This window comes from Bombina bombina, chromosome 6 (genome assembly GCF_027579735.1).
Source record: "Bombina bombina isolate aBomBom1 chromosome 6, aBomBom1.pri, whole genome shotgun sequence".
Classification (NCBI taxonomy): domain Eukaryota; kingdom Metazoa; phylum Chordata; class Amphibia; order Anura; family Bombinatoridae; genus Bombina; species Bombina bombina.
The window spans coordinates 900,149,478-900,174,944 of record NC_069504.1 but is presented as its reverse complement, the minus strand read 5'-3'; the positions used below and the strand labels follow the sequence as shown (position 1 = coordinate 900,174,944).

At 40.3% G+C, this 25,467-nt stretch overlaps 1 protein-coding gene across 1 annotated transcript in view; it reads left to right on the top strand.

Moving 5' to 3' along the window:
* Positions 1-25,467, top strand: part of IQCH (IQ motif containing H) — a 369,607-nt gene that overhangs the window by 322,500 nt on the left and 21,640 nt on the right. The window contains exon 18 of the mRNA XM_053719577.1: positions 23,041-23,166. Coding sequence (XP_053575552.1) covers positions 23,041-23,166 — 126 coding nt within the window. The remainder of the gene's footprint in view (positions 1-23,040; positions 23,167-25,467) is intronic.

Here is a 25,467-nt window from a genome sequence, read left to right as displayed (position 1 = left end):
TCAAAGTTCCTTGCTACGGGTCCAGATCCAGGGATCCCAAGGCGGCTCTAGTGGATGCACTAGTAGCACCTTGGACCTTCAAACTAGCTTATGTGTTCCCGCCGTTTCCTCTCATCCCCAGGCTGGTAGCCAGGATCAATCAGGAGAGGGCGTCGGTGATCTTGATAGCTCCTGCGTGGCCACGCAGGACTTGGTACGCAGATCTGGTGAATATGTCATCGGCTCCTCCTTGGAAGCTACCTTTGAGACGAGACCTTCTTGTTCAGGGTCCGTTCGAACATCCGAATCTGGTTTCACTCCAGCTGACCGCTTGGAGATTGAACGCTTGATCTTATCGAAGCGAGGATTCTCAGATTCTGTTATCGATACTCTTGTTCAGGCCAGAAAGCCTGTAACTAGAAAGATTTACCACAAAATTTGGAAAAAATATATCTGTTGGTGTGAATCTAAAGGATTCCCTTGGGACAAGGTTAGGATTCCTAGGATTCTATCCTTCCTTCAAGAAGGATTGGAAAAAGGATTATCTGCAAGTTCCCTGAAGGGACAGATTTCTGCCTTGTCTGTGTTACTTCACAAAAAGCTGGCCGCTGTGCCAGATGTTCAAGCCTTTGTTCAGGCTCTGGTTAGAATTAAGCCTGTTTACAAACCTTTGACTCCTCCTTGGAGTCTCAATTTAGTTCTTTCAGTTCTTCAGGGGGTTCCGTTTGAACCCTTGCATTCCGTTGATATTAAGTTATTATCTTGGAAAGTTTTGTTTTTAGTTGCAATTTCTTCTGCTAGAAGAGTTTCAGAATTATCTGCTCTGCAGTGTTCTCCTCCTTATCTGGTGTTCCATGCAGATAAGGTGGTTTTACGTACTAAACCTGGTTTTCTTCCAAAAGTTGTTTCTAACAAAAACATTAACCAGGAGATTATCGTACCTTCTCTGTGTCCGAAACCAGTTTCAAAGAAGGAACGTTTGTTGCACAATTTGGATGTTGTTCGCGCTCTAAAATTCTATTTAGATGCTACAAAGGATTTTAGACAAACATCTTCCTTGTTTGTTGTTTATTCCGGTAAAAGGAGAGGTCAAAAAGCAACTTCTACCTCTCTCTCTTTTTGGATTAAAAGCATCATCAGATTGGCTTACGAGACTGCCGGACGGCAGCCTCCCGAAAGAATCACAGCTCATTCCACTAGGGCTGTGGCTTCCACATGGGCCTTCAAGAACGAGGCTTCTGTTGATCAGATATGTAGGGCAGCGACTTGGTCTTCACTGCACACTTTTACCAAATTTTACAAGTTTGATACTTTTTGCTTCTTCTGAGGCTATTTTTGGGAGAAAGGTTTTGCAAGCCGTGGTGCCTTCCATTTAGGTGACCTGATTTGCTCCCTCCCTTCATCCGTGTCCTAAAGCTTTGGTATTGGTTCCCACAAGTAAGGATGACGCCGTGGACCGGACACACCTATGTTGGAGAAAACAGAATTTATGTTTACCTGATAAATTACTTTCTCCAACGGTGTGTCCGGTCCACGGCCCGCCCTGGTTTTTTTAATCAGGTCTGATAATTTATTTTCTTTAACTACAGTCACCACGGTACCATATGGTTTCTCCTATGCAAATATTCCTCCTTAACGTCGGTCGAATGACTGGGGTAGGCGGAGCCTAGGAGGGATCATGTGACCAGCTTTGCTGGGCTCTTTGCCATTTCCTGTTGGGGAAGAGAATATCCCACAAGTAAGGATGACGCCGTGGACCGGACACACCGTTGGAGAAAGTAATTTATCAGGTAAACATAAATTCTGTTTTTGCCTGTAAAAGAAAAATACAACCCCCCCCAACATTAAAACCCACCACCCACATACCCCTAATCTAACCCAAACCCCCCTTACAAAAACCTAACACTAATCCCCTGAAGATCATCCTACCTTGTCTTCACTCAGCCGAGCAGCGATGGAACCGAAGTGGACATCCGGAGCGGAAGAAGTTAATCCTCCAAGCGGCGCTGAAGAAATCTTCCATCCGATGAAGTCATCATCCAGGCGGCGCTGAAGAAAAGTCTTCGATCCGGCCGATGTCATCTTCAAAGAGGCGCTGAGGAGGTCTTCTATCCGGGCGATGTCATCTTCCAAGCCGGGTCTTGAATCTTCCTCCCGCCGACGCGGAACCTCCTTCTTCACCGACGGACTACGACGAATGAAGGCTCCTTTAAGGGACGTCATCCAAGATGGCGTCCCCTCAATTCCGATTGGCTGATAGGATTCTGCCAATCGGAATTAAGGTAGGAAAAATCTGATTGGCTGATGGAATCAGCCAATCGGATTGAGCTCGCATTCTATTGGCTGTTCCGATCAGCCAATAGAATGCGAGCTCAATCTGATTGGCTGATCGGATCAGCCAATCGGATTGAACTTGATTCTGATTGGCTGACTCCATCAGCCAATCAGAATATTCCTACCTTAATTCCGATTGGCTGATAGAATCCTATCAGCCAATCGGAATTGAGGGGACGCCATCTTGGATGACGTCCCTTAAAGGAGCCTTCATTCGTCGTAGTCCGTCGGTGAAGAAGGAGGTTCCGCGTCGGCGGGAGGAAGATTCAAGACCCGGCTTGGAAGATGACATCGCCCGGATAGAAGACCTCTTCAGCGCCTCTTTGAAGATGACATCGGCCGGATCGAAGACTTTTCTTCAGCGCCGCCTGGATGATGACTTCATCGGATGGAAGATTTCTTCAGCGCCGCTTGGAGGATTAACTTCTTCCGCTCCGGATGTCCACTTCGGTTCCATCGCTGCTCGGCTGAGTGAAGACAAGGTAGGATGGTCTTCAGGGGATTAGTGTTAGGTTTTTGTAAGGGGGGTTTGGGTTAGATTAGGGGTATGTGGGTGGTGGGTTTTAATGTTGGGGGGAGGGTTGTATTTTTCTTTTACAGGCAAAAGAGCTGTTTTCTTTGGGGCATGCCCCCACAAATGGCCCTTTTAAGGGCTGGTAAGGTAAAATAGCTTTGAACTTTATTTAATTTAGAATAGGGTAGGGCATTTTTTTATTTTGGGGGGGTTTGTTATTTTATTAGGGGGCTTAGATTAGGTGTAAGTAGCTTAAAATTGTTGTAATATTTTTAACATGTTTGTAACTTATTTTTTTATTTTTTGTAACTTAGCTTTTTTTATTTTTTGTACTTTAGTTAGTTTATGTAATTGTATTTAATTGTAGTTATTTGTAAGTAGGTAATTTTGTATTTCTTTTAGCTAGGTAGTTATTAAATAGTTAATAACTATTTAATAACTATTCTAACTAGCTAAAATAAATACAAAGTTACCTGTAAAATAAATATAAATCCTAAGATAGCTACAATATAATTATTATTTATATTGTAGCTATATTAGGGTTTATTTTAAAGGTAAGTATTTAGTTTTAAATAGGATTCATTTAGTTAATAAGAGTTAATTTATTTAGATTTATTTAATTAATATTTAAGTTAGGGGGCGTTAGGGTTAGACTTAGGTTTAGGGGTTAATAATTTTATTACAGTGGCGGCGGCGGCGTAGTGGGGGGCAGGATAGGGGTTAATAAATTTATTATAGGGGGCGACGGTGTAGGGGAGGCAGATTAGGGGTTAATAAATTTATTATAGGTGACGACGGTGTAGGGGGGCAGGATAGGGGTTAATAGGTTTAATATAGGTTGCGGCGGTTTAGGGGTTAAACTATGTATTTAGTTGCGGAGAGGTGCGGGATCAGCAAAATAGGAGTTAATAACTTTATAATAGAGGGCGACGGTGTAGGGGGGGCAGGATAGGGGTTACTAGGCATACTGTAGGTGGCAGCTGTGTCCGGGAGCGGCGGTTTAGGGGTTAATACATTTATAAGAGTTGCGGCAGGGTCTAGGAGCGGCGGTTTAGGGGTTAGTAACTTTATTTAGTTGCGGGAGGCTCCGGGGGCGCCGGTATAGGGATAGAACAGTGTAGTTTAGTGTGAGTGCTTAGTGACAGGCTAGCAATAAAGCTGGGAAAAAGCTGAAGAGCAGCGAGATCGGATGAGTGATAACTGTCACAGTCCGCTGCTCATCGCCCCGCGGCTTTTTGACAGCTTTATTTGATAACTTAGGCGTATTTTTTCAGGTCCGCGGCGGCGAAGGTAGGCGAGCTTAGGCAGGCGTATTGTTCCGGCGAAGCCAGAAAAGTAGACAGCTTGATAACTACCCCCCTTAGGGCCAGATTACAAGTGGTGCACTATATTTTTTTTTTGCTTGCGCACAAACACCACTCAAAGTAAACTTTTAAAATGGATGGGCTAGCGCGCTTATTATAAGATGAAAGTAAATTGTTTGCACGCGAGCGAAAGCCAATGCACGCTAACTTCAGGATTTCAGATATCGCAACTGCATTAACTTCTTCTCCCCATAGAGTTCAATGGAGTGCACTTGTAAAAAACAAAAATAACACTTATTGCTCACGCACTTACCCAATATCGTGTTAGACCTACAGCGCTAAACCTCAAGGTAGTTATAAATATTTTACATTCTAGCGTTCTTCATATATATAATTTTTTGTATTATTTTATATTATATATAAATATGTAGGTATATATATATATATATATATATATATATATACACAAATATATATACAAATATATATTTATAAATACTAACAACATTTTCTTCTAAGTGAAGAACATTGGAATGTTAAATATTTACACAGTAAAAACACATTATACAATAATAACATTTATTAAAATGATTTTTCAACTTTAACTTTTTCAAGGTATTTGAGTGGAAAGGGCTCCAAAGTGTATATATGTGTGTATATGTATGTATATACATGTGTATATATGTTTTTATATGTGTACCTATTTAGACATGTAGCCCTTAAAGGGACAGTATACACTCATTTTCATATAACTGCATGTAATAGACACTACTATAAAGAATAAGATGCACAGATACTGATATAAAAATCCAGTATAAAACTGTTTAAAAACTTACTTAGAAGCTGTCAGTTTGGCTCTGTTGAAAAGGTAGGTGGAAAGCCCACTGCAAGTGGCAAATAAGGCACTCCCCCCTCCCCCTTCTTTTGCATATGAAAAGACCCTTTACACAAACAGGAGCAAGCTGGAGAAGGTAGCTGACGGTATTCACATAAAACTTTGGTGCTTGGTTAGGAATCTGAAAATCAGAGCAATGTTATTTAAAAATAAGCAAAACTACACATTTATTTAAAAAAAAAACTTTATGGGCTATATAAATAGATCATCTACAAAACATTTATGCAAAGAAAAAATGAGTGTATAATGTCCCTTTAAAGGGACATTTTACACTAGATTTTCTTTGCATAAATGTTTTGTAGATGATCCATTTATATAGCCTATCTGGAAGTGTTTTTGTAACAATGTATAGTTTTGCTTATATTTTAATAACATTGTGCTGATTTTCACACTCCTAACCAAGCCCCACAGTGTCAGATGTATACACTTGTTTACAGACTACTCCTGTTTGTCTAATCTGTCTTTTCATATGCACTGAACGGGGGAGGGGGGAGTGTCTGCTGTTTCAGGTTTCCCGGCCCCTTTAACTGGGTGTCCCAGCCTGACCTCATCAACAGTGCTAAATTGGGAGCTTGTAAGTAAGTTTTAAAAGGATTTATGCTTGATTTTTAGATAAGTATCTATGCATATTCTTCTTTATAGTAGTGTATATTACATGCAGTTATATGAAAATTGGCGTATAATGTCCCTTTAACATGGAATTTTTTTGTTTAATATCCCTTTAAAGTCAATATTACATAAATATATTGTACATATATAGAGAGAGAGAGAAGCCCCGATATTCAAAACATCGAAACTGCCTTACTGGAGTCGTCGGCCTTGCAGTCAGACGGTCTGTTGAGATTTTCAAAGAAAAGGGGCATATCCGAACAGTGCCAGCGAGGGGCGATTTCCCTCCCATAGAAGTCAATGAGGGTGTGACGTTACCACTCGCATCGCCGACATAGCAGCTCACCAGCATTTTGCTGCGGCCGGGGAGGGCCCTATTTGAAGTGTGCCTACATGGCGTAGACAGTGTGCTCACTGAAACTCAAAATAGTTTCCTTGTAGGCACACTTCAAATACTGCCTGCGGGATCTAAGTTGTATTACTCCTACTCTAACTACCTCAGGCAATGTAGTCACAACAGTTGATAGCTGGCTATACAAACATGATTGCCACGCTCCTCGCAACCTGGACTTCGCTGATTCAAACTTTTCGATCTTTTGGCGGTTTAGGGGTTAATAGTTTAGATAGATAGTTGCAGTGGGTTTGTGGCGCTATAGGGGTTAATAGAATAGTACTTGTGGTAGGTATGTGGTGGTTTAGGGGTTAATAGTTAGATAGATAGTTGCAGTGGGTTTGTGGCGCTATAGGGGTTAATAGATTTGTACTTGCGGTGGGTATGTGGTGGTTTAGGGGTTAACAGAATAAGTACTTGAGGTGGGCTAGTGGCGGTTTAGATCTTTATTAGTGTAGTGTTAATTTGTGATTGTTGGGTACTTCGGTTTAGGGGTATTAGCATTAGTGGTTAGGCATGGCAGTTCTATTGCAAAGGATCCTTTACTATACATCGCCAATATGGGCAGCGATGCTAGGTGTTATCTATAGCCACTATGTCGGGAGCTTGTAATATCTCCACAGGCGACCCAGAAACCATTTGGAAAATATTGGTTCCAAAACCTGAAAGATGCACTGTAGCCTATGTTTCAGGAGTGTAAAAATTACAGTTTTCAGAGTTAAATTAATAAGGAACGTATATTACAAAGATGTTTTTAATTAAATATTTAGGGCTTGCGCACAAACACCACTCAAAGTAAACTTTTAACATGAACAGGCTAGCGCATTTATTATAAGTTGAAAGTAAATTGCTCGCAAGCGAAAGCCAAATCAGCTAGATTACGAGTTATGCGCGCTATAGGGAAATTTACCCGCTATAGCGCAGCCATTACAAGTTTTGAAAACTCCGGCTTATGCGTGCGATATGGTGCTTTTATGCTCCACACCGCACAAAAAACAAGCGCTGTTTTGACGTGCTCGCAATAGACATCAATGGGGAGAGCAGGTCAGAAAAAAACGTAACACCTGCAATCGCGGAAAGAAAAGCTCTGTAACGCAGTCCCATTGATGTCTATGGGGGGAAAAAAACTAACGTTTAAACCTAACATAAACTCCGAGTCTAAACACCCCCAATCTGCTGCCCCCGAAATCGCCGCCACCTACATTATGTTATTAACCCCTAATCTGCCGCTCCCGATATTGCATCTACTATATTCAAGTTATTAACCCCTATTCCGCCGCACCCCAACATCGCTGCCACTATATTAAAGTTATTAACCCATATTTCGCCACACCCCAACATCACCGCCACTAAATAAAGGTATTAACTCCTAAACCTCTGGCCTCCCACATCACTACCACTAAATAAACCTATTAACCCCATAAACAGCCAGCCCCCCACATCGCAACAACCTAAATTAAACTATATTAACCACTAAACCTAACCCTAACGTAACCCTAACCGTAACCCTAAACTTAACACCCCCTAACTTTAACAAAATTAAAATAGAGCTAAACTAAAGTTACAATTATTAACTAAATAATAAATATTTAAAACTAAATACTTACCTGTGAAATAAAAACAAAACTAGCTACATAATAACTAATAGTTACATTGTAGCTAGCTTAGGTTTTATTTTTCTTTCACAGGTAAGTTTGTATTTATTTTAACTAGGTAGACTAGTTAGTAAATAGTTATTAACTATTTACTAACTACCTAGTTAAAATAAATACAAACTTACCTTTGAAATAAAACCTAACCTGCCTTACACTAAAACCTAAAATTACAAAAAATAAAAAATCTACCATAGTAAAAAATAACAAACGAAATTATCCAAAAATCAAAAAATATTCATATTATAATGCCCTTTAAAAAAAAAAAATCCTAATCTAGAATAAACTACCAAGGGCCCTTAAAAGGGCCTTTTGGGTGCCGTCAAAGGGCCTTTTGTAGGGCATTGCCCTAAAGTTAACAGCTCTTTTGCTACAAAAGAAAACAAACACCCCCTAACAGTATATAACCCCCCAAACTCACAAAATATAAATAAAGCAACACCTAATCTACCCATTGCCCTGAAAATGGCATTTGTATGGGCATTGCCATTAATAGGGCATTTAGCTCTCTTTCCTGCCCTTAAAAGGGCATTCAGCTTTTTTATGAACTGCCCAAGCCCTAATCTAAAAATAAAGACCCACCCCAAAATGAAAAAAATACATTACACAAAATAACAAATTATCAAAATTAATAAAAATTATTCCTATTCTTATACCCATTTAAAAAAAAAAAACACCCCAAAATAAAAAAAAACCTAATCTAGAATAAACTACCAATAGCCCTTAAAAGGGCCTTTTGTAGGGCATTGCCCTAAATTAAACAGCTCTTTTACCTGAATTTTTTTTTTACAAAGACCCACTAACATTACAAACCCCCCCCCCAACCCACAAAATAAAAAAAACTATCTAAAAAACCTAAGCTACCCATTCCCTGAAAAAGGCATTTGTATGGGCATTGCCCTGAAATGGCATTTACCTCTTTTGCTTTCCAAACCCTAATCTAAAAAAAAAAAAAACTTAAACAAACCTATCACTAACCCCCGAAGATCCACTTACAGTCTTTGAAGTCCCGCTTGAACGCTCTTCATCCAGGCGGCAAAGTCTTCATCCAGACGGCCTCTTCAATCTTCATCCAGGCGGCATCTTCTATCTTGATCCCGGCGGAGCGCAGCAGGTCCATCCTGAAGACATCCGATGCGGAGCATCCTCTTCATACGGTCGCTGCCGTACACTGAATCTTCAATGCAAGGTACGCGATTCAAGATGGCGTCCCTTGCATTCCTATTTGCTGAAAAATTTGAATCAGCCAATAGGAATTAGAGCTGCTAAAATCCTATTGGCTGTTTAAATCAGTCAATAGGATTTAAGCAGCTCTCTTTCTATTGGATAATTCATCATCCAATAGAATGAGAGCTGTTTAAATCCTATTGGCTGATTTGAACAGCCAATAGGATTTTAGCAGCTCTAATTCCTATTGGCTGATTTTGTCACGCTGCACCGATCTAGCCGTTGCTAGGGGCGCGGCGTCAGCTTCCCTGCTCGTTGTCAGGGGCTGTGTCGGGTCGGATGCGTGCGGCGCTGACGTCATCGCTACACGCTCCTCTCAGTTGCCGGTCTTGAATCCTGCGCCTATGTAAGTCTTCCAGTAACGATCTATCATTGCCCAAGTATAGGTGTTTGTGTGCTCCTGGGTGTGATAGATCGTTACTACTGTATTGCCTTAATGTGTTTGAACCCTGCCTGTCTGACTACTCTGACGGTTATACCCATGAATTGCTGGATTGATATACTGCTGCTGAACCCTGCCTGCCTGACTACTCTGCTTATTAACCCCTGTTGTTCTGAATTGCCTCTTTGTTGCCGAACCCTGCCTGTCTGACCATTCTAGTGGTGTGCCCTTGGACTGCTTTACTGTTGCCAAATCCTGCCTGTCCGACCATTCTAGTGGTTTGCCTTGGACTGCTCTGCCGTTGCCGCTGGGGACTGTCCTGCCTGTGGTGAGTGCCGCTCTCCTCATCTTACTAACTCTCTCTGCTCTGGGATATTCCCTATCATTCCGGCTCGACGCCAGGATAACAAGACTACTGGCCGAGTTTGGTCTGATAGAGGAGTATCCCACAAGCATTACAGATTCAAATTTTTCAGCCAATAGGAATGTAAGGGACTCCATCTTGAATCGCGTACCTTGCATTGAAGATTCAGTGTACGGCAGCGACCGTATAAAGAGGATGCTCCGTGCTGGATGTCTTCAGGATGGACCCGCTCCACGCTGCCGGGATCAAGATAGAAGATACCGCCCTTGTATGAAGATTGAAGAGGCCACCTGGATGAAGACTTCTTGCCGCCTGGATGAGGACTTTGCCGCCTGGATGAAGATAGAAGAGGCCGTCTGGATGAAGACTTCTCGCCGTCTGGATGAGGACTTCGCCGCCTGGATGAAGATCGTTCAAGCGGGACTTCAAAAACTGTAAGTGGATCGTCGGGGGTTAGTGATAGTTTTTTTTTTTTAGGGTTTTTTGGGTGTTTTTTTTTAGATTAGGGTTTGGGCTTATAAAAGAGTTAAATCCCATTTTAAGGGCAATGCCCATACAAATGCCCTTTTCAGGGCAAAGAGTAGCTTAGGTTTTTTTTAGAGTTAGGTTTTTTTAAACCCAACATTTTTCTTTCATGATTGAGGTAGAGAATACAATTTCAAACAACTTTCCAATTTACTTCTATTATCTAATTTGCTTCATTCTTTAGATATTCTTTGTTGAAGAAATAGTAATGGACATGGGTGAGCCAATCACATGAGGCAGCTATTTGCAACCACCAATCAGCAACTACTGAGCCTATCTAGATATACTTTTCAGCAGAGAATATCAAGAGAATGAAGCAATTTAGATAATAGAAGTAAATTAGAAAGTTGATTAAAATCACATACTCTTTCTAAATCATGAAATAAAAAAATTGGGTTTCATGTCCCTTTAATAATTATATTAGTTTAATTGTTAGTTTAAACTTAGTTCTTTTAATTTGACAGGTAAGTTTTAATTTAATTTAAGGTAGGGAAATTGTAATTTTAATCTAAAGTTAGGGGGTGTTAGGTTTAGGGGTACTAGTTTAATTTTGTTTATTGCGATGTGGAGGGCTTTCGGTTTAGGGGTTAATAGTTTACTTTAGTATATTTCGTTGGGGGGGGCTTGCGGTTTAGGGGTTAATAGGTTTATTATATTGGTGGCGGTGTAGGGCTTAATAACTTAAGTATAGGGGGGGCGATGTGGGCGGACGGCAGATTAGGGGTTTATAATATTTAAATAGTGTTTGCGATGCGGGAGGGTGGCGGTTTCGGGGTTAATAAATATTATAGGGGCGGCGATGTCGGGAGCTGCGGAATAGGGGTTAATAATTCTTTTTAGTGGCGGCGATGTTGGGAGCGGCAGATTAGGGGTTAATAAATTTAATATAGCGTTTGCGATGCGGGAGGGCCTTGGTTTAGGGGTTAATAGGTACTTTATAGGTGTTTAGTGCACTTTGTAGCAGTTTAGTTATGAGTTTTATATAAACAGCTTTGTAGCGCAAAACTCATAACTACTGCTTTTAGATGGCGGTACAGATCTTGTCGTTTTAGGGTGTAACGCAGGTTTTTTTAGCCTCACCGCAAAACTTGTAATGGCAGCGCTATGGGAATCCCATGAAAAAAACGTAATTGTTACGTGTGTGGGACTGACATTGCGGTACAGGCTAAAAGGCTTGCGGTACAGCTATACCGACAAGACTTGTAATGGCTGCGGTGCTGTTTTAACGCTGAAATGGCAATTTTTTCAGCATTAAAACACAAACGCACAACTCTAGCTGAATGCACGCTAACTTCAGGATTTCAGATATCGCAAACTGCATTCACTTCTTCTCCCCATAGACTTCAATGGAGCGCGCTTGTAAAAAAAACCAAAAAAAAACTAACACTTATTGCTTGCGCACTAACCCATTACCGCGTTAGACCTACAGCGCTAAACCTCAATGTAGTTATAAATATTTGACATTCCAGTGTTCTTCACAAATATATATAAAATTATTTTTTGTAAAATAAATATCTATATGAATATATAGGTATAGATATATATATACTTTATATTAACATATTGACAGTGGCTAGCCTTGTTGTCTGCAGACTCAAGCCTAGATTGTTTCCTCCATACAAGCCAAGTGGTTGTTGAAGTTTTGCTATTGAAAAACAGCTGCAGCAAAGATGTTTAATTTGTTTTAAAAATATTTAGACTTGGCTTATATGTTGTTCTATAGCAAAACAACACATGGGGTAGATTCATCAAGCAGCGGATGCTGCAATCTACCCCTGAAGTTTCAGGTCCGCCTGAAACTAACGTTAAGAAGCAGCGGTCGTAAACCTCTGAGGTGGCGGATAGCAATCATCACGATCAGATACGTGCAGGGGGGCGGCATTGCACAAGCTTTTCACTAGAAATGCTTGTGCAATGTTAAATGACGGCAGTGTATGCTGTCAGCATTTAGCGATGTCGGGTGGACATGACCTGCTACAGAGGATCATGTCCGCCCGACATTTGATAAATCTACCCCATGGTGTTTCCTGTCCCTTTTGGTTGCCATTTTTAACACAGTTTTCACATCAAGAGCAGTTCAGGGATACACTCCTTGAAAAGCTTGGTGGAATTCATGTTCCTGTTCTCCTTTGCTGTGCTCTGATCTAAGCTATGACTTTGTAGAATGTTACAGTTTCAGGTAAAATGTCACTATACTTAAAGTGAAAGTAAACTTATGTCTTCAGCTCTGCAGATTTACATAAATGATTAAAAAACATTAGCACTTTCATTCATGATATTTTTAAATTGTGCACATAAATACCCTTTTCGCTGCATGTAACCGCATATTTTTGTCCTCTTCAATTCAGCCCGTCTCTGCTGAGTCACTTTATTTCCTGGTCACGTTTTTTGTATTTACCAATTGACTTTCTGGCCGATCGGCGGCCAGAAAGCTACGTCACAGCCTGCTCGCATCGAATGCGCATGCGCGGAGTCCAATAAAAACAAGTTGATGTCAGTCGCGCGTTCACAATTCCCGCATGCATTGTTTCTATTCATTCAGTATTATGTATCCCAACCGTTTGACGCATGCGCATTTTCGATAGGGGATGAGAAACTGTTTGACGCATGCGCATTTTCGATAGTGGATGAGAAACTTCGCATGCGCATTTGGACGCTGATCGCCGATTAGCGCATGCGCAATAGATAGCAATATCGTGAACGAGCTTTGAAGCCTACGTGTAGAGCGGGTGGGACTGCTCTATGCGTAATGACTACAAAATCCAGGAAGAGGAGGGTGGGAGGAGTAAAGCCAATAACGGTAGGGAAATAAATAATTGAAATATAAATGATTAGATCGAAGTAAAGGAAAAAAAAAACAGGCGAAAATGATATATTGAACCAATAGAGTATTAGGATATATTGCAATGAGGAATACTTTACTTTCACTTTAAAAGGGACATTTCATCCAAATGCTGAATCACTTGAAAATGATGCAGCATATTTTAAAAAAGCTGCATAGGAAATATCACATTGACAACTCTCTATAAAAAAGGAAGATATTTCATCTCAAAATTCCTCTGTAGCCACATACCATTGCAAAGGAACTTTAAACATGTGTGTGCATCTGACATGTGCAGGCACAGTCACTTTATTTCCTTCCTCAGTTAAGGAGGTTTACTGTGAAATCTAATAATATTATGGGGAAATCTCTCTATATCACTTGAAAGCAAAGCATAAACTCAGCCCTGATTGGTTGTTTGTTTTCACCATTTAGATAAAAGTAAAAAGTGTAGCTGAATGGTATCTGCTCACATACGGCTAGATTTAGAGTTCTGCGGCCAAAGGGGTGCGTTAGCTACGCATGCTTTTTTTCTCCCGCACCTTTTAAATACTGCTGGTATTTAGAGTTAACAGAAGGGCTGCGTTAGGCTCCAAAAAGGGAGCGTATAGCATAATTTACCGCCACTGTAACTCTCAATACCAGCGGTGCTTACGGACGCAGCCAGCTTCAAAAACGTGCTCCTGCACGATTCCCCCATAGGAAACAATGGGGCTGTTTGAGCTGAAAAAAAACCTAACACCTGCAAAAAAGCAGCATTCAGCTCCTAACGCAGCCCCATTGTTTTCTATGGGGAAACACTTCCTAAGTCTGCACCTAACACTCTAACATGCACCCCGAGTCTAAACACCCCTAACCTTACACTTATTAACCTCTAATCTGCCGCCCCCGCTATCGCTGACCCCTGCATATATTTTTTAACCCCTAATCTGCCGCTCCGTACACCGCCGCAACCTACGTTATCCCTATGTACCCCTAATCTGCTGCCCCTAACACTGCCGACCCCTTTATTATATTTATTAACCCCTAATCTGCCGCCCCCAACGTCGCCACCACCTACCTACACTTATTAACCCCTAATCTGCCGACCGGACCTCACCGCTACTATAATAAAGTTATTAACCCCTAATCCGCCTCACTCCCGCCTCAATAACCCTATAATAAATAGTATTAACCCCTAATTTGCCCTCCCTAACATCGCCGACACCTAACTTCAAGTATTAACCCCTAATCTGCCGACCGGACCTCACCGCTACTCTAATAAATGTATTAACCCCTAAAGCTAAGTCTAACCTTAACCCTAACACCCCCCTAAGTTAAATATAATTTATTTCTAACTAAATAAATTAACTCTTATTAAATAAATTATTCCTATTTAAAGCTAAATACTTACCCGTAAAATAAACCCTAATAAAGCTACAATATAAATTATAATTATATTGTAGCTATTTTAGGATTAATATTTATTTTACAGGCAACTTTGTAATTATTTTAACCAGGTACAATAGCTATTAAATAGTTAATAACTATTTAATAGCTACCTAGTTAAAATAATTACAAAATTACCTGTAAAATAAATCCTAACCTAAGTTACAATTAAACCTAACACTACACTATCAATAAATTAATTAAATAAAATACCTACAATTATCTACAATTAAATCTAACACTACACTATCAATAAATTAATTAAATACAAATACCTACAAATAAATACAATTAAATAAACTAACTAAAGTACAAAAAATAAAAAAGAACTAAGTTACAAAAATAAAAAAATATTTACAAACATTAGAAAAATATTACAACAATTTTAAGCTAATTACACCTACTCTAAGCCCCCTAATAAAATAACAAAGACCTCCAAAATAAAAAATAAAAAAAATAGAAAAGCTCTTTTACCTTACCAGCCCTTAAAAGGGCCCTTTGCGGGGCATGCCCCAAAGAATTCAGCTCTTTTGCCTGTAAAAAAACCATACAATACCCCCCCCAACATTACAACCCACCACCCACATACCCCTAATCTAACCCAAACCCCCCTTAAATAAACCTAACACTAAGCCCCTGAAGATCTCCCTACCTTGTCTTCACCACACCGGGTTCACCGATCGGTCCAGAAGAGCCTCCAAAGTCTTGATCCAAGCCCAAGCGGGGGCTGAAGAGTGACGTCCATCCTCCGGCTGAAGTCTTGATCCAAGCGGCGGCTGAAGAACTCCATCTTCGGGCAGAAGTCTTCATCCTATCCGGGCAGAAGAGTAGATCTGGACCGGCAAACATCTTCATCCAAGCCGCATCTTCTATGTTCTTCCATCCGATGACGAGCGGCTCAATCTTCAAGACCTCGAGCGCGGATCCATCCTCTTCTTCCGACGTCCTAAAACAGAATGAAGGTTCCTTTAAGGGACGTCATCCAAGATGGCGTCCCTCGAATTCCGATTGGCTGATAGGATTCTATCAGCCAATCGGAATTAAGGTAGGAAAATTCTGATTGGCTGATGGAATCAGCCAATCAGATTCAAGTTCAATCCGATTGGCTGATTGGATCAGCCAATCAGATTGAGCTCGCATTCTATTGGCTGTTCCGATTATTCGTTATATTGTAGCTATATTAGGGTTTATTTTACAGGTAAGTATTTAGCTTTAAATAGGAATAATTTATTTAATAAGAGTTAATTTATTTCGTTAGATTTAAATTATATTTAACTTAGGGGAGTGTTAGGGTTAAGGTTAGACTTAGCTTTAGGGGTTAATAAATTTATTAGAGTAGCGGTGAGGTCCGGTCGGCAGATTAGGGGTTAATACTTGAAGTTAGGTGTCTGCGATGTTAGGGAGGGCAGATTAGGGGTTAATACTATTTATTATAGGGGGAGTGAGGCGGATTAGGGGTTAATACATTTATTATAGTGGCGGTGAGGTCCGGTTGGCAGATTAGGGGTTAATAATTGTAGGTAGGTGGAGGCGACGGGGGCAGCAGATTAGGGGTTAATAAATATAATATAGGGGTCGGCGGTGTTAGGGGCAGCAGATTAGGGATTCATAGGGATAACGTAGGTGGCAGCGGTGTGCGGTCGGCAGATTAGGGGTTAAAAAATTTTAATAGAGTGGCGGCGATGTGGGGGGACCTCGGTTTAGGGGTACATAGGTACCGTATATACTTGAGTATAAGCCGAATTTTTCAGCCCACTTTTTGGGCAGAAAAATCCACTTCGGCTTATACTCCAGTGAACAAAAAAAAAAAAGAACTTACCGAGGACTTCCGCTAGAGGTAAGGAGCCTGCGCATGCTCTGTTTCATAGCATGAAAGACTAGCATGAACCCCGGACGCAAACGAGCAATATATACGGTAAGCAGTTACAATAAATGATTGTTTATTTTTGTAGTGTCACAATTGCAAAGCATTGCTTGAAGACACCGCAGTTCTTTTCTTCAGACATAAAAGTTCTTTGCAAATATGACATAATATACACATACATATTGTCAAATTATATTTTTTTTGGGGGGGGGGGGGGAGCAGATAGAGCTTTATTTTGATTGTACTCTAGTTACAGTATTTTTAGAGTTGGGTTTACGGTATATTTTTATTTTATGGTATGGCTTTTTTTTTTTAAGTTTTTTTTTTTTACTGTTAGAAATGGATCCCAGTACTTCTAATCCTGCACCAAAACAAAAACGCAGGTCATACGAAGCTGCTTTCAAACTAAAGGTTGTGTCAAGAGCAGAAAAAAGCAATAACAGTATTGCAAGTAGGGAATTTGGTGTTGATGAAAAACAAGTGAGGGAGTGGCGGAAAATGAAGGCTGACTTGGAAAAGATTCCAAAGGCAAAAAAAGCTTGACGTGGTTTAACAACTCCATATGGGGCTCTAGAGACTGAATTGCATAAATGGGTTATGGAGTGTCGTCAAAATGGTTACTGCGTAACACGCATGGGAATTCGCTTACGTGCCCTTCAAATGGCTAAAGATGACAAATTAAAAGCAGGCATTGAAAATGTTGTTGCATCAGCAGGATGGTGTACTGGCTTCATGAATAGGTATGGCCTATGTTTGCGGCAAAGAACAAAGATTTCACAGAAGTTGCCAAAAGACCTTGATGAAAAAGTGATGTAATTCCATTAATTCATCATAAAACAAAGAAAGATCCATAACTATGACCTGGGAGATATTGGGAATATGGATGAAACACCTATGACCTTTGATCTTCCAAGCAACAGAACCGTGGCAAGTTTGGGAGACAAAACTGTTTTACTCAGAACCACAGGTAATGAGAAAAAACATTTTACAGTCGTTCTGTCATGTTTGGCTAATGGAACTAAACTGCGGCCTGTCATTATTTTTAAAAGAAAGACCTTGCCTAAAAAGGTAAATTTCCCACCACGAATTACAGTGCGCGCACATGTTAAAGGCTGGATGAATGAAGATGGAACAAAAAAGTGGCTGGAAGAAGTTTGGAACGGACGACCAGGAGCAGCCTTAAAGAAAAAAACATCATTGCTAGTTTGGGATATGTTCAGAGCCCACACATCTGATGACATAAAAATATTGGCAAAGTCTTCTCAAGTTACTTTAGCCGTTATTCCAGGTGGGCTTACATCTGTATTACAGCCCTTAGATGTGTGTTTAAATAAACCTTTCAAAGACCGTGTGCGAAAGATGTGGTGCGAATGGATGTCATCTGGTCAAGCCTGACTGACAAAAGGTGGAAATATGATGAAGCCTGACATAGAACTGATAGCAAAGTGGGTTCGTGATGCATGGGAAGACATTCCAGAGGACATGGTGAAGCACGCCTTCAAGAAATGTGCCATAAGAAATGCTATGGATGGCAGTGAAGACAGTGCTTTGTATGAGGACGACAGCTGTGATAGTGATGACTGCGAACTCTGTGACAATGTATATGATGATAACCTCACACCAGCTACAGCTGAAGCTCTGTTTGGACATACAGATGAGGAGGAGGAATCCAGTTTGGAAGGATTTTGATGCTTGTGTTTTAGCTTGGTACTTTAATGTTATATATTGTTTTTGTTGAATATACTGATAATATATTGTTTTTGTTGACCCTCTTTTCCACATGCCTCAATTAAAGCAATTTTATTGTTATCTACCTGTATTTTTATTTTTGAAATTTACCGTGAGCTGCTGCATTTCCCAGCCTCGGCTTATACTCGAGTCAATAACTTTTCCAGTTTTTTTGGGGTAAAATTAGGGGTCTCAGCTTATACTCGAGTCGGCTTATACTCAAGTATATACGGTAGTTTATGGGTTTTAGTGTACTTTAGAGCACAGTAGTTAAGAGCTTTATGAACCGGCGTTAGCCCAGAAAGCTCTTAACTCCTGACTTTTTTCTGCGGCTGGAGTTTTGTCGTTAGATTTCTAACGCTCACTTCAGCCACGACTCTAAATACCAGCGTTAGAAAGATCCCATTGAAAAGATAGGATACGCAATTGGCGTAGGGGGATCTGCGGTATGGAAAAGTCGCGGCTGGAAAGTGAGCGTTAGACCCTTACCTACACGACTCTAAATACCAGCGGTAGCCCAAAACCAGCGTTAGGAGCCTCTAACGCTGGTTTTGACGGCTAAAGCCAAACTCTAAATCTAGCCGATAGCATTTACTCTGGTGAGTTAATTAGTTATAAATAAGAAAAACACATGTATATATCGTAACATTTTGTCTTTCTCATACTTGCATTAAAGATCAATTAGATTTTTAGCACAAAAAAGTTTTAAAGGCTGAAAGATATGAGGTCACAGGTGTTATGATATAGACATATATGTAAGTGCATTGTTCTGCACATAGCAGAATATGTTCTACGTATTTATAAATAGACTAGTCCTAAAGCCTGTGTACACAGGCTATTTTCTGCAGTGCAGCGGTCCCGCCCGGCCACGCTCCCACCTCGCCCCCTCCTTTCCCCTCCCTGCGAATCTCTCAACATTTTTTTTTCTTCAGCATAGCAGTCCCACCCGCTCCTGCCCCCCCTCCAGCGATGGGCTGCCCACCCGCCTCTCCCCTAACCCTTCCACACCACCACCGCTGGCCCGATGCAGAGAGTTACACAAAGTACCTCTGCAAGACTATTTCTGCTGAAATGATACAAGGAAGACAGTGCAATCCTCGATTCAAGGTAGTATTTATTCAAGATAAATAAAAGTCACGCAAGTAATATTATACTCAGACAATAAAAAACAATATGCCCATAAATGTTGATAAATCCGACTGAGATGCACATTAATCGCACAGGTAAAAGTTCTCTGTTAGAGCACAGCAAGGCGGATCTATTTCAAAATCTCCGCCGACGGAGATTCCAGTGAAGCTGACGTCACAGCACCTTCCTACGGATCCTCTATAGAGCCTTAGAACTCACCAGCAGCAGGATCACGGTCCCTCCTTGGAAGGATAAGGAGCACGCAAACTTTAAAAGCGTTTTCCACTCCACAAATCTCAGCGTTTTCACTTCTCTGCTGCTTCACTTCTCACTTCTCTGTTAGGTTCAAATCACCTGCTAGCACTCGTGGGGCATGCAGAAATAGCACAATCTCGCTATTTTTAGCGAGATTGCTGCAGAGAGAGGCCAAGGGATTAACGACCAGCGCCTTCATTAAGTTGTTAAGGCTACCTAGGTATGTTTGTCTCATGCAGTCTCTACTGCACATGACTGCGTCGGACATACATACTTGGCTTTTTATAATATAGGATATACTGTATGTATATATATATATATATATATAAACAAATTAATTAGAAAAGAGCTCTAATATGTCAAAAGAGCTTTCTTGAAGGATGCAGACTTCTTCCTGTACCACTGCTTGAAGAAGGTGTCTTCCAGAAACTGGCAGTAGGACTGGGAGTTGAGCTTGACTCCATCCTCAACCCAAAAAGGCCCCACAAGCTCATCTTTGATGATACCAGCCCAAACCAGTACTCCACCTCCACCTTGCTGGCGTCTGAGTCGGACTGGAGCTCTCTGCCCTTTACCAATCCAGCCACGGGCCCATCCATCTGGCCCATCAAGACTCACTCTCATTTCATTAGTCCATAAAACCTTAGAAAAATCAGTCTTGAGATATTTCTTGGCCCAGTCTTGACGTTTCAGCTTGTGTGTCTTGTTCAGTGGTGGTCGTCTTTCAGCCTTTCTTACCTTGGCCATGTCTCTGAGTATTGCACACCTTGTGCTTTTGGGCACTCCAGTGATGTTGCAGCTCTGAAATATGGCCAAACTGGTGGCAAGTGGCATCTTGGCAGCTGCACGCTTTACTTTTCTCAGTTCATGGGCAGTTATTTTGCGCCTTGGTTTTTCCACACGCTTCTTGCGACCCTGTTGACTATTTTGAATGAAACGCTTGATTGTTCGATGATCACGCTTCAGAAGCTTTGCAATTTTAAGAGTGCTGCATCCCTCTGCAAGATATCTCACTATTTTTGACTTTTCTGAGCCTGTCAAGTCCTTCTTTTGACCCATTTTGCCAAAGGAAAGGAAGTTGCCTAATAATTATGCACACCTGATATAGGGTGTTGATGTCATTAGACCACACCCCTTCTCATTACAGAGATGCACATCACCTAATATGCTTAATTGGTAGTAGGCTTTCGAGCCTATACAGCTTGGAATAAGACAACATGCATAAAGAGGATGATGTGGTCAAAATACTCATTTGCCTAATAATTTTGCACTCCCTGTATATATATATATATATATATATATATATATATATATATATATATATATATATATATATAGTCAGAAAGAAGTGGAATTGTTAAATTGCACTGAAATTTAGATTTTAAGACAGTTCATAACTGTAGCTATTAAAGTGTATTCTGCCCCTATGCAATGCTCCTACACTCTCAAATGTGTAGCCTAAAGCACCTTAGTGTGATCAGTCTTAAAAGGAAAGCAGATAACTTAGGTGACAAATGAAATTGCACATACATATTCAAAAACGTAATCTACTAATAACACCACCGGAGAGGATATCAAAACTAGCAGCACGTGCTAGCAGCTCTATGGCTGAATCCACTCACCGGTCCCTGGTGTATAGCCTTCCGTTTTACTTCATCCGTTGTGTAGGTCAATATGTTGCATAAGTCTTCTCAGCGTCTTCTCTGAAACCTGTTGCATTCAGCTGCTGCGCACTGTCCGTTCGTCTCGTGCAGTTTGCGGGCATCCCCCGACCAAGTAAGCCGATCCTCCAATCCGTGATCCCGATACACCTAACCATTCAGATTAGGCTGTCATGAAATGCTTGTGCAATGTCGCCTCCTGCACATTCGCGGCCAATCAGCTGATAGCAGGGGGTCTCAATCACCCCGATCATATCTGATCGGGATGATTGCAGTCCGTCACCTCAGAGGTCTTATGACCGCTGCTTCTTAACTTAAGTCTCCTGTGAGCCGGAAACTTCTGGAATAGATTGCAGCATCCGCTGCTTGATAAATCTACTCCAATGTGTCAACAGCTTGCATGTTTCGGCTAAGCATCGTAATCATAGCTAGAGTAACACACCTGTCTCAAAACCTTTGAACTCCATGATGCTCATTTATTGGTTAAAAACAAACAAGCTTGTCTCAGTGCAAATCTTAAGGTAACAGTAACTCAATAATGCATGTGTAGAGGAGTTGTACATCACTGCATAATAAATAATAATAAATATACAGGATATGAATATCAATATAGGATATGAACATCAGTAGGTTAAACATATGACCATATATACATGTATAAAGTTATACTTACTATAAATGTCCCTATTCATTTGGTTACATCAACACTTACATTTATATTTCTCCAATTTATGTGTTAGTAAGGACAACACTGACTAGACAGAGTTTATCATATAGCCTCAATTTTATTTATTTAATTCTATAGTGCACTTGTATCTGTTGTCTCATGTCATAGTTCCCTCTAGTAATTACATATTTACATAGTATATATATATATATATATATATATATATATATATATATACACACACACACATATATATATATATACATACATACATCATCCTGATATCCATCTGGAATCTCTGTATACCCAAGGAATAATCCTTAGGTGTATAACTGTTCCAACTATGGTAACGCATTATAGATTCTGTAGCATTAGGCTTATACAGTTAGGGTGTATATATGTATATACATCTAAGTTTCTTCATTGTATTAATAAAGATTTGAAAAACCCATACTGAAATTTAGATTATAGAACAGATAGATATATAGAACATATTATGCTATGTGAAGAACATTGGAATGTGAAATATTCATATTTACATGTCGGGTTAGGGCACTTGAAAATATGCAATCGGGTTTGCGCCCGAGTAGGGTGATAGGGGTCAATTTATTAAGATGCAGACGGACATGATACGCTGTATCGTATCATGTCCGCTGCACATCGATAAATGCCGACAGCATACGCTGTTGGCATGTATCACTGCACCAACAGTTCTAGTGAACTGCTGGTGGAATGCCGCCCCCTGCAATCGGCTACTAGCAGGGGGTGTCAATCAACCCGACCGGGCTGATTGCTGTCCGCCACCTCAGAGATGGCGGACGAGTTAAGGAGCAGAGGTCATAGGACCGCTGCTTCTTAACTTCCGCTTCAGGCGGACCTGAAGCGGAGTGGGTCTGAAGCAGCATCTGCTGCTTCATAAATCGACCCCTTAGAGTTTTTTTTTTTTTTGGTCCATTGACTTCTATGGGGGAATATGTTATGGTGCGCTTTATTCTAAGTTCACATTTTACTCACGTCTATGGCGCATGAGCAATAACTTTTTACTTTCGACTTCTAATATGAGCGCAACCCGACACCCGCAAAAAGCTTAATTCTAGCGCAGTTTGCGCTCCACTTGTAATTTGCCCCTTTTTGGGAATGTAATTGTGAGTTTAATGTCTCTTCTTTCAAGCAGATATCCATGTTTGAAGAGCTCCTCCCTGTGATGTTAAAGGGTGCTAGGTATCATCCTAAGCTTAATGAAATGTATATATTGATGATATCACACATACAAGCTAACTTATTATATGCTCTGTTTTTTTTTCTCCTACAGACTGCTCCAAACGCAAGTCGTGTTGCAGTTCTTAGCACTCGTCTCCTACACACAAACCTGTCTGTTGTGTATTACAGTGTTTTCTTCCAGATGTGCAGAGCACATGGCATCGGCTATGATGTGAAGGTAAGAACATGCATATAGGGGAGCTATTTTTAGAATTCGTAAAGTGCCAGTGTATTCAGTAGCTCTCTATATTTATTAGGGTTAAAGGGACAGACTGAACTCAAAATTCAAAAAAAAAAATCTGTATCAGTTGTGTACTTTCTACTAATGTTGATTGGCTGAAAGATACTACCAGTCAGTGCTCATTGGCTGATAGGCATTCCCTGCTAATTCTCACTGAGCATTAGTATGAAGTGTACAACTGATTCAGGTCTATTAGTTAAGCTTTTAATTGATATTTTCTTCATGCAAAATTAGTTCTTACATGTTTAAATATTGCTCTTCCATGAGGATGACAGAAACATTTATAGTATAGTGTACCTTTAAAATGCCTAAATAGGTCATATAAACAAGTTGCAAGCTGTAGTGATATTTTAGTGGAAGGCACCGATTTAAAAACTTATGCATTGGTTTAAATAACAGTGGAATGGTTGGGGAGAAAATAAACTAGGTGTAAGTGGAGTAGTAATAAAGAGGATCAACTGGAAAGTAAGGTGAGATAAGTCCACCAAGATTAATCAAGACAGTGATGGATTTATGGGGTATACAATACACTTCCGTAGACCAATGAGTTATTGGAGAGTGTAAATATAACTGAAATAGTTTGCTGAAAATAAATGTTTGCTTGTTATGTTTCTGGGACATGTCACTGTCCATCTACTGAGCTGTAGGTGTTGTCCTTGCCATTGTCCATCTACTGAGCTGTGGGCGTCCGCAGAAAATGTTTCCAAGGGAGGCAAAAAAGTTAAATATCCCCAGACAATAAACAAATTATATGTAAAGTTTATCAGGATTGGCTCAATGATAAGCAGCCACCAGAGAAGTGGCATTGAGATCTCAAGCAGGTACCTAGAGCCATTCTGTAATGGGATATCCTTTCCAATCCAGAAGGTAAAACAGACCTCAACTCTGACATTTACAGTCCATGATGTTTGTAGTTTCATATTTTGGTTCTCCATCAAACAAATTCTGGAGCCAGACAAGTAACTGCGGAAAAGAAGTGATCACAGTCATAAGGTTTGAGTAAGGAAACACTAAACACTGGATGAACCCATAAGGTAGAAGGTAAGACAAGTTTATAGGTGAAAAATGTACTCATTATAGGATATGAAATGGGCAGACTTACCGTGGTCCGAACTTAGCGGTAGGGTGTTTACAAGAGGACGTCTACAATCTGACATAGCTTTATATGAAGCAACGGATTTCATAAGGACTAGTCAAAGTGGATTGCTTACTTGAGGATCAGCTGCAGGAATTTCTGTTGAGGAGATTACAAGTGGGAAGTAATGAGGAGGATATCCCAGAGCAGCAAAGAAAGGAGTAGTCTTGAGATAAACCTTTACACAAGAATTATGAACAAATTTGCCACTAAATCAACTAAGTTATCTTGGCATGTAAATGTATAATGACATATATAACCATCCAGGCTTTGATAGGTTCTTTCTGTCTAGCCATTGGGATGAATAAGATGAGGATAAGGAACAGTTCCTAAGTTTCAACAGATTACCCTCCAGAATCTTAAAGTAAACTCTGAGTCTGTATCAGAGTCTATATTCATAGGTAGACCATGATGTTAGCTTCTTTAGCTAAGGGAAGTTTTTAAAAAAGGGACAAAAGGTGCCATTTTGAAAAAGTGGTCAACCACAACCCAGACAACAGTGTCCCCATTAGATGCTGATGAATCTACAATAAAATCCATACATATATATGTGTCCATGTATGTTGTGGAACAGGCAGTGGTTTCAGTAGACCATTTCCTTTAGAATTTAAAGCTGTCAAATGAGCAATGATTGATGAGTACCCTTTGATTATTCCCCTGTAATAGTTTGCAAATCTTAGAAAGACCTTTAATAGTATTTGGACATGGCAAATGCAAGCCGGAAGATAATTTCTCTGGATCTGTTTCAGGCACCTGAGAGGTGATAATATATCCTAAGAATGCAAGCTAGGTCTGATGAAACAGGCACTTTTATAGCTTAGCATACATTAGCTGTAATATCTGCCTGAAATTGAGTGTGTGTTCTTCAAATGTCTTAGAGTAAATCAAGATATCATCCAAGTAGACCGTAACAAACTTATTCAGATGTTCTTTGAAGATGTTCATAACAAACCGATGAAAAACAGCGGGAGCATTGCAAAGGCATAACTAAGAACTCGTAGTGTAACAAATGTGCTACAATAAGACCCAGATATCATATACAGTTAGTTCATTTATATTTATTTCATATATAAAACAAAACAATTTCAGTAAAATAGTGGATA